The 9,607-nt window shown below is 44.8% G+C and overlaps 2 protein-coding genes across 2 annotated transcripts; one reads left to right on the top strand and one right to left on the bottom strand.

Moving 5' to 3' along the window:
- The first annotated feature begins 1,488 nt into the window (after window positions 1-1,488).
- On the top strand, window positions 1,489-3,883 carry tmem88a (transmembrane protein 88 a). Its single transcript, XM_026372099.1, has 3 exons — window positions 1,489-1,974; window positions 2,445-2,765; window positions 3,280-3,883. The coding sequence occupies exons 2-3, from the start codon at window positions 2,457-2,459 to the stop codon at window positions 3,565-3,567; spliced, it is 597 nt and encodes a 198-aa protein (XP_026227884.1). The 5' UTR covers window positions 1,489-1,974; window positions 2,445-2,456; the 3' UTR covers window positions 3,568-3,883.
- A 509-nt stretch (window positions 3,884-4,392) lies between these two features.
- pcolcea (procollagen C-endopeptidase enhancer a) lies at window positions 4,393-8,449 on the bottom strand. The gene is made up of 8 exons (XM_026373552.2): window positions 8,203-8,449; window positions 6,474-6,582; window positions 6,138-6,396; window positions 5,772-5,896; window positions 5,507-5,643; window positions 5,070-5,416; window positions 4,818-4,988; window positions 4,393-4,721 (listed from the first exon to the last, which is right to left on the bottom strand). Exons 1-8 carry the CDS (start codon window positions 8,289-8,291, stop codon window positions 4,591-4,593), a joined length of 1,368 nt encoding a protein of 455 aa, XP_026229337.1. The 5' UTR covers window positions 8,292-8,449; the 3' UTR covers window positions 4,393-4,590.
- Window positions 8,450-9,607: the final 1,158 nt, after the last annotated feature.

The raw sequence follows: 9,607 nt of genomic DNA, 5'->3' as shown, positions 1-9,607 counted from the left end.
GTATAACATTATGAATACTCAACACTGACAATAAGGAATACTGACTTAAAGAAATGCTGAATATTCAAAACTATAGCCAAAAACTTTTCACAGAGTGTTCAACAACAAAACGTAATACTCAGTCAGTTGCTGCACACAGTACAGTATAGTTCAGTACTCCCCAACACTGGGGTCAGCTTCACATGACTGCAGGAGACAGCGAGTCTCGATGCATTTTGGCTGCAGTGTGAAGAGTGTGTGGAAACAACACAGTTTGTCTTTAAGACCTTTCATCCTTGTCTTTTCCTATTGATATATGAACAGCAGCTGTAAGCACATGTATTATAAATACATGTGAGTCAGAATGACGTGACAGTTGTATTATTGTTGTTGTTTTCATTGGGGGTCAAACAGGTCTACATGTAAGCTGAGACTGACTGATGGCCACGAGGTGGCTCCACTGGACCAATCTGATCGGTCCACAGAAGCTGTTGAAGGAGCAAATCGTCTTACTCGTTTATTTCCTCTCCAGTATGTTCCTGATAACAGTTGGTTAAAGTGTAGGCTGCAGATGCTCTGTCTAGTTCAGACGGAAAGTAATTCAAAAGTATCAGAGAGTGATGTGAACAGTGCATCAATCTTTAGTTTGTTTTTAGGAAACTGTTTGTCACAGGTGCTGATCACACTAAAAAGGTCGCACTGAACCTGCAGCTTACAGTACACTGTACACTGCGAGTGATGCGCTTCTCTTTCTTGTTGCTCCATTTGCCATTTATTGCTATGGCAGTGGTTAGAGGACACGAGAGTGCCAAAAGTGCAGACGCAGGGACATCTCGACGTTGACACAGCAGCGGATATCCTGGTTCCATGGACAGGAAGGCTGCTCTTCCTTTACCAGCCCCCACGTAGACACATATAAACAGCATATTCCGTGGCACAGTTAATGGCAAAACCATCCATCGCTGCCCTGTTTTGTTTTGTTTTGGTTTTCTTTTTCTTTTTTTAAGTGTTACAGGCTCTTTGATCATTTGTCTTAACGCCAACAGTTGAAATGCTAAGAGTGAGAGGAACCATGAGGAAATCATTTCACCCCCTGAACTAAGCACCACTGGCCTCTTATCAGTCCTGGGATAACCTCCTCCACCATTCTCTCCCCCATCCTCATGCCTCTGAAAGCAGAGCTCTGTTTTTCATCAAAAGGTCAAAGGCCAATCCTCTGTCTCTCTTGCCCTTTAACTTCTCAGTTAGAGTAGTTGAGTTAAGAGGGTTTCTTCCATTTGTCCGTGCCCTTATCAGTGAATTCTATCTATTCTTCCCCCTTTTTAGCATGAAAATCAATATTAATTCAGCTGGAATCAGTTCCTCACACTGGAGGAGAGAAAGTGTTCAGTGGGAGTGGAAAGTGTTGGACTGGGCACTGGGCAGCAAACCCTGACTCCACTAATCTGTCTAAATAAACTCTCTCTCTCTCTCTCCCCCTCTCTCTCTCTCTCCTGGTTCCTGGGGTTATCACCGAAACCCTCCACTGCTCCCCGACACAAACACCAAGAGCAGCCCCCAACACAGTCCATCCTGCTTTCCGTGCCTTCGCACGAGATACAACACAGGATACTCACTCACACACAGATGCGCACACGCGCCAGCCTATCTTAAACTTCAGTCAGAGGAAACAGAGCATCAGGGAAGGAAGCGCCAGAGTCGACGGGAAAGCAGGATTTTCCTCAAGTCTGCACAGCTCCTTTCTGAGAGGTCTGCAGAGGTGTTTGGATTCAGAACGCCGGGCGCGTTTCTTTTCCGAGGCAGACCAAGAAAAAGATGTTGGATTTAGTGAAGTAGCATAACCTTGACCTTCAAAACCTGGATTTTCAAAGTGAGAAGTCGTACATCAGGAGGAAATTCTTGACATTCTCTTTGTCTCACCGCTCTCCACGGCTCTGCCATCAACTGCTGCCACCATCAAACCGCAGCAGGAAATAGCCGCAGCTTTACCACACAGTGAGTACAAATCGATCACCAGTGACTTTTTTAGTATTATTTTACTGTTAAATCAGATTCAGTGAAAGGGCTCCGCTTGCTGTAGTACATGCTTTTAATGAAACCTCCTAGAAACTGTGGGACTGTCAGAGTTGAGGTGAAGAGTTCATGTGATCAATCTTTCTTTTATTCCTGCAAAATAAATATATATTAAAAAAAAAAACAGAAAAAGTCTCATTGTTCTGGATCCTGGTTACGAGCTGGGTCATTGGGGCCCATTTCCTTGCAAATAGATGTGTGCCGGTCTCTGTGTTGACTTTCCATCAGATTGTGCTGAATGGGTTAGTTTTTAGTGGCTGGACTAGAGAAACCTCTATGTGCAGTGAAGGGAAGATTTTATTGCCACAGAAAATCAACACACCATTTACTTTCCTCATCTCCAATGGAGTTATCAGACTAACACTGTGATTGATTGGTTTCTTGTACTGAAGGACACAGACGAGATGAGTTTGCCACGGAGCGGAACCCTGGAGGAGATGACATCCGAGCAGGCCCACCCCGAGCCACGCTCCCCCTCCAGTGCAGGGACAGTGGTCGTGGTGCCTCCTCCGTACTCTCCTGGCGGCGGTGAGGCGGCCGAGACGCCTCTGGAGTTGAGGGGTTCTCTGGACTGCTGGGCGTGCTCTGTGCTCGTCACGGCACAGAATCTGATCATCGCCCTGATCAACGCCGGGCTGGCCACCATTGTGTTCGGCGCCATCCTCGCCCCTGCTCTTGTCATGATCGTGTTTGGTTTCCTCTGCCACTCCACGGTACTGACCTAGATTTAAAAGTAGTAGGTCAGATTAGTGCTTTGTTCCCATTCTACAAACTCATTCATAATAAAACCTATGAAAAGATATTATTATAAACTCTTCACAGACTGTCAAGGCGTGACTTTTCAGTGCCACTGCTGATTAGATTACACACAGAGAAAGAAAACTGTTTCCCCAGACATTTGATACTGTTTTTCTAAGATCTCACTGCATCTTTCAGGAGCTTCATTCAAATCATTTGCAGCTGTGACTAAGCTGCTCCAGCTCTTAGGTGCAACTCATTGTGGGAGAAGTGTGTACCATAACACCACACTCGACCATCCAGCACATTCAGTGCACAGTGTCTGCATAGTCCAATCCTGCTCAAAATTAGTATGCAACCTGAAACCATGGCTACAGGTTGGAGCTTAGGGAATGTACTGAACTAGAGGCAACTGGAGGCACTTCTGTGTGTGCTGTGCATACTTTAGATTTTTGCATCCTTCATGTTCCTACTCCTGTTGCTCTCCAGGTGCAGCCCCATGGAACATCCGTGTATTGCTCAGACGTGCTGGATGACAGCGGGTGTGTGGCTCTGCTGGTTGTGGGTTTCCTGCTGCTCACCCCTCTGCTGGTTCTGGCACTCGCTGCCTACTGCCGCCTGGCCCGACACCTCCAGCTGGGCCTGTGTTTCATACCCTACAGCCGCGCCGTCTACAAGAACCTGCCTGCCTCCCACCGTCGGGAAAGCGGCACAGGAGGCTGCTTCAACCAGCAGGGAACTTCGGAGAGGGAGGGGAAGGGTAGCATATGGGTGTAGGAGGAGAGGAGAGGAGATGGGTATATGATTGTGAGATACTGAATATTCTTCTTTAATGTCTGGAGTTGGTGCGGGATTGCGTCTGTATTTCTATTTCTAAATCTACCATATTTCATTGCTTCCAGTGACTGAGTGGAAATCCATAATGATTTAGTTTTTAATTCCAAATGTATTTTTTTAAATACCTTTTCAAAATAAAATGTTGCTTGTCCTGCAAGCTGAGCTTTGTGTTTTTTAACATTAGTAGTAAGTCTTGATCAAAGTCAGTACGCAGTAGTAGTAGTATGCAATTTAGCCATTTATGCCACTAAGCAAAAACAATAACGTCTTAATTTTAAATAAACTTTATGGAAGTTTTTTAAAATATGTTTTGAAGTTATGCATCTTTCATTTTTTTTCATCAGTAACGTCTATGAAGATTCATCCACGTAAAGTTATCTGGAGGTTGAGTCATAACTTCCTCCCTCACTTCCTTTCTTCTTAAAATATTTCATTACTCATTACTCACTCATTTCTTGTTCTTGTGCTCTCAGACCATCTCCGGCAGGTCATCACTTCATGGGAAATTCAAAATAAAAGTAGCTATGTAAATAAGAGCTTGTTACATTCAAATGTCAGAATAAGAATTTCTACACATTTTACCCAAATACTTATTTTACCTGGATTTAAAACCTGCTTCGGAAAAAGGTTTTCTGTTGGGTGGGATGTTAATGTTAGGTGTTATTACCCTTTAATTCCACTAGGTGGAAACAGCATCATTCTTCCATTTGTTAGGTGTAAACTGAAGAACAGCTCAAAGTTGAAATAACTGTGTCAGCACCACCATGAGAAAGAGATAAAAACTTTATTCATATGAAAATTACGACCATTAACCATCGACAGGTGTTTGAATAAAACGTTCCTTTAAAATATTGGATAAAACTGAAGTTATGTGTTGGTGTAATATTGTGCTTTATATTTGTATTTCACATTGAAATGTTTGATATGTCATCTGAGTCTGCCGGCCTTGACACGTGTGTGAAGTTAACAGCGCTGTTTGCTGATATTCATTAATAATTTGTGGTGTGCTGCTCTGTATGGAGCTACGAATGCACCAGGAGCCACGATACCACGTCCATCTTCATCCACTTGACCCATCAGAATGTGGTTAGCACCTAACAAAAAGTTAAAAAGTGATATGTTTAATATGAAATGCTGCAAATACTAATCTAAAGGGTTGTGAGTGTGTGTAACTCCAATGTGCTACAAACCTCTGCGGAGCAGTGGACACTTCCTGCACTGTGACACCAGCTTAACCGACATGGTTTCTCCAACTTGTGTGATGGTTAGTCGACCTGCCTTATAGGCCTTAAGGAGGGAGACATTAATATTGAGAGACCCACGGGGCCCAGGGGTCACAGAGGTCACCTTTCCGGTTATCACTAGAAAAAGGAGAGCTCAGTCAGGACACAACATCTGATTGGTTACTCGTTGGACGTGTGAACTCTTGCCAGCAAACGTACCGAATTCGCTGGCGCAGAAGCTAGTCTTGATGGTTCCATCTCGTTTACAGGCTTTTGGACACAGCGAGGAGGCGCCCTGTGTGCGGCTTCTCGTGGGCTTGACTGGTTTGGCTCTCACGGTGGGCTCAGGGGGAGGAGGTGGCACAAGCTTGGTGGTGGGCACAGGTGGCTGTGGGGTAGTGGCAGGACGTTCAGGTGCAGGCTTCTGAGGGATGGTCCTCGTACTGGCCCGTGAGTCAGGAGAACCTCGACGGATGCTGGTATAATGGGCCAGGAATCCGTCAGATGTCACACTGAGGTCAGACACAAACTGGACCAGTAGCACGTTACCAGTGCTGATAATGGGTCTGCTCAGGAGACAGGATGAGGCGTAAAGGTGAAATGCATTTTAAAAAATCCTTCAAAGGCCTAAATTGTAAACTACAAGTGTAACTCACTCTGGGGTTTCATCTCCACAGTATTTTCCAATCAGGCGAGAATCATCTTTCTCTCCTCCATTAAAAAAAGCCACGTAGTCAAACCGACAATAGCTGTCGACCTCCAAGGCGAACTTGTCAAACTTCACCTGGATTATCTGGAATCGAACATACAAAGTGCAAAAGTGACTTCACGCGATGAAGTGACGAGTGCTTTTCCCTGTTAGCTGTGTAAAGTCTCTGAACAAGGAAGGGCTTGCATGCTGGGAGCTAGTGAGCAGCTGACCATATCGGGCTCCACAGTGATGAGCCAGGAGCAGCTGGCTCCTGCTGGGTACTTCTTGTCAGGCCAGTTGGGTGTCTTGATCTCTCCCTGGGCTTTCGTAAACTTCTCTCCGCAGAACTGTTGGTCTGAAACAGTTTGTGGACACTGCATGAGGATAATTAATGAAGACAGCACTACATTTGTTTTATTATTGGTCACTTACTTTAGAATAAAATAATTTCTGGAGGGTTGTTTGACTTGATTCTGTGGTTTGTAAATTTGGGTGTATTTAAAAACCCATACAAACATGTATTTGTACACTTCACATAATATGAGAAAAAAGGAAGAAAAAAACATGAATTATCTCTCGAAAATCAGACAACATACCATGTACATATGGAGGGGTTCCACTGAAATAGGCCACAAACCCTCTACCCTGATTTTCTTCATCAGACACCATCTCAAGCATCATTTTGTTCGTGGTAGAAATAAGAGTGCCAGGTCGGAAAGTCCCACAGAAGCGACCCAGTTTTTGCACCAAGTTGGAATGGCCATTGTAAACATCCAGATAGTCGTATCGGCACTGTGAGTCAGCCTCCAGATCAAAAATGCGGAAGGTGAGCGTGACCAAATTTCCCTCTGGAACCTGGAAACCAAAGACAGTGGACATGAGTAAGACCCCGAAAGACTGAAAACAGAAATGTTGTACCACGAGTGACTCACTGTGATACGCCAGGTGCATTTGCTGTTGGGTTTGTAGTAGCTGGGGAACCCCTCACTGCCGACAAAACCTGAGTCTGCGACCAGGTCACCTCCACACTGGAACACAGGCCTACAGTGAAGGAAGCAGGGGGAGGGGGGTGAGTAAATGGTGGTGTCATGGACAGACAGTGTAATGACAGTGTACAGTAGGTTTACAGTCTGAGACAATAGACCTGCAGAATAGACTCCCTCAGCTCCCATAGGTGCAGTATTTTGAATGACTTCCTTTAGATTGTCTCTGAACTCTGACAACTCCTGGCCACTGACTGAAAAGCTACGGGAAAAAAGAAACTGCGTACTAAGTCAACAAGGGGCTTCATCATTTCATGATCATTAACTTGTCACAACAGAAAAACTCTTAAAGGATCCAATTATCTATGGCAGGTCATTAAGATGAAGATGATTTATTAACACAGACTCTTGTTTACTCATAGTCATCGACCTCAATCATGGGATAATACTGCAGCAACAAAGCTGAGAGGCCTCAGTGTGTTTAAAAAGTGAGCCAACTAAATAAAGACATGTTTATAAAGTCAGTAGTGATAAGAATAATTGTGTAAGATGCATCTTTTCATATTCTTTTTTTTTAAGAGTCTGATGAGTCAGTTAGTGACTCTGACTTCTCGTACTGTTCTCCTGTGGTTCAAAGTGATTCATATGGGCCAAAGATGCCACAAGACTTACTCTCTTCATTCCTTCGTTGTACATTTTAATAATAAAACCAGCACAGCCGTGTTTTTTTTTTTTTTTACTTTCCAACGTATGAATTTACATCACACCTCAGTGCTCAGGTTTAAATGACAAAAACAGACGGGCAAGTGTCATGGCTTACTGTCACACTGCTTCTGAACTACTGCTATGCCTTTTTCTTTTTTTTTTACATGTAGCTACAGAGGACATTTTACAGCTGACAGACTTTTCATACTTCATAGCTATTGTGTCATTCACATACTAAATTGTGCTGCTTTCCGAACTCTTCCAGAGCTTACTGGATCAGCTCACAGTGCTGATTCAGGGAAGTGAAAACTGTCTCCTTCAGGCTGTTCTCAACAGGCATATAAAAAGCCCCGTCTGTGTATTTGTGAGCCAAGAAGTTTTCTTTCTGTTGCTGTTTTTTTACAGTCTGTTTGTTGTGTGGAGAGTTGTTTTTGGCTCAACCATGAGCGCCGCTTGAGCCAACAAGGTTATTCATGACACTTTGTAGGAAATCTAGGAAAACGCCTGTTATGTCCCATTCTGAAGAAGTAAATAACCAAAATGAGGCACAATGATGACCTATTTTCTCACTAAATAAGAGCTCAGACAGCCGGACCCCAGCAAAGACGGACGCTGATCGTGGCCAAGATGTCCAGAACAAGAGCCAAGTTCCACTGAGTCGACCCCACAGGCAGAACCAAAAGCATTAACATCTGTGGCGGCTCAGCCGCTGCAAACCCAGCGTGCCTCACGCCATGAGCCAGAAACCAACAGGACAGCTCTGTACCAATCAAACAGAGAACTGGAAAGAATTTACTTACAGACAGGGGAAAGAATTCAGAGTATTTTCATGCTGAACTTACAGGCTCTTGTGAAATCAATGAGATGATTTTAGTTCCTCTAAACGCATCCTCACTACAGACATCTACAGAGTCAAAGAAATAAAGATCATCATTCATTTCCAGGCGACCGTCCCCACACACTGTGACCTCACCTGGTATAGTTTGGCTGCTGAGCCTTTGTCCATCCTAAACTCAGAGACAGGAACAAGGAGACACCCCAGATACAGTCCAGAGGCATCATGATGGAGTGTGAGCACAAAGCAAAGCAACCTATCGTAGAAAAGGGAGCAGGAGACAAGAGGTGAAAGACAGCGGGGAGGACGAGAGGGGGCTGCTGACTGTGGATGGGCGGAGAGACTCGAGGAATGGGAAGGAAGCAGAGAGAGAGTTCGAGAATGGATAAAGAGAGATGCTGAAAGGGCAAGAGCTGCGAGAGAGAACCATGAGGGGGGATGACGTGAGCAGAGAGGGAGGACGAGGCTTTAATTACAGCCAGATGTTTCCCCCAGATAAAAACAGCATTTCAATAATATAGAAGCGGGTCATCTGGAGGAAAAAGGGCACAGGGGAGAAACACTAGAACCTGTGGTTGAACCTTTGAGGACGTTCAGATGTTTCTGTTCCTCGCACACGGTTGAAATCTAAAGCAGAAGACGTTCACTTCACTTACGTCCACTGCGAGTGTCTGGCTTCTCATTACGCACGGTGCACAGGTGGGGGCTGAGCCTCGGGCTCTGCGGGGGGGTGGGGGCTGTAGCACTCAACAAGTCAGGTCATAAATCTTTACATTCCACAACAACACGTGAATCCTTCAGTTCACAGCATCATTTTAAACGTCAAACTGATTGTGGCTCAAACCAAATAGACACAGGATCGTAACAGTGCTCCAGTAGATCGTGGGTAATGAAGAATCAGTAAAACTTCATAAACATTTCTTCTTACTGTATTTCCCTAAGCCCCTGAGCATGTATTTGTCTCTGCAAAAACAAAACTACAATGGGAGAGAGTAATGCTTCTGATGGGCCGACCCTCTGGCTTACATTACGGAGGCCTGTGGAGGGGATGCTGTTTCCGTAATAGTTTAATATCAGACATTTTTATGGGCAGCAGATATGCAACACCTTGATCACAGTCTGGAGCGAGCAGGAAGACAGTCCACGGAAGCACAAGATGTTTTCAGCAAGTGACCTCTGCTCTTTTTTTGACTGTGAGATTTTACTTTATGTTGTAAAATTCTCTTTTGGATTTTACAACCTGCTCAACATAGTTTTGGTGCCACTGGTTAAAAACTTCAAAACGTGGACAGTTTTGGTTCTCAAGCAGAGCTGGAGGAAGGAGGGTTCCCCAGGCCTGCTGTGCTGTGTTTGTGTTAACTCAAAGTCCTGATAAGAGACGGCAGACGCAGGAATGCGTTTACATGCAGAGTCTGCTGGGGGGCGGACAGTGTCTGCTATTATGTGTGGGAGTAACAGCAACCTTTACACTTAGCCAGAATCCCAGCCAACAGCGTGGGCTTCTGCAGACTCCCAGACGAATCCCCCAAGCTGGTCGTGCATT

This window comes from Anabas testudineus, chromosome 14, assembly GCF_900324465.2.
Source record: "Anabas testudineus chromosome 14, fAnaTes1.2, whole genome shotgun sequence".
NCBI lineage: Eukaryota > Metazoa > Chordata > Actinopteri > Anabantiformes > Anabantidae > Anabas > Anabas testudineus.
This window is presented reverse-complemented; position numbering and strand designations above follow the sequence as displayed.

What these genes read in the sequence shown, in the direction of transcription:
- tmem88a (XM_026372099.1), top strand. Translation starts at nt 2,457, where the DNA reads ATGAGTTTGCCACGGAGCGGAACCCTGGAGGAGATGACATCCGAGCAG. An exon ending in GTTTCCTCTGCCACTCCACG is followed by an intron (nt 2,766 to 3,279) that starts GTACTGACCTAG and finishes GTTGCTCTCCAG; the next exon opens with GTGCAGCCCCATGGAACATC.
- pcolcea (XM_026373552.2), bottom strand. Translation starts at nt 8,291, where the DNA reads ATGATGCCTCTGGACTGTATCTGGGGTGTCTCCTTGTTCCTGTCTCTG. An exon ending in AATGCACCTGGCGTATCACA is followed by an intron (nt 6,397 to 6,473) that starts GTGAGTCACTCG and finishes TTTGGTTTCCAG; the next exon opens with GTTCCAGAGGGAAATTTGGT. An exon ending in TGTGGAGATGAAACCCCAGA is followed by an intron (nt 5,417 to 5,506) that starts GTGAGTTACACT and finishes TCTCCTGAGCAG; the next exon opens with ACCCATTATCAGCACTGGTA.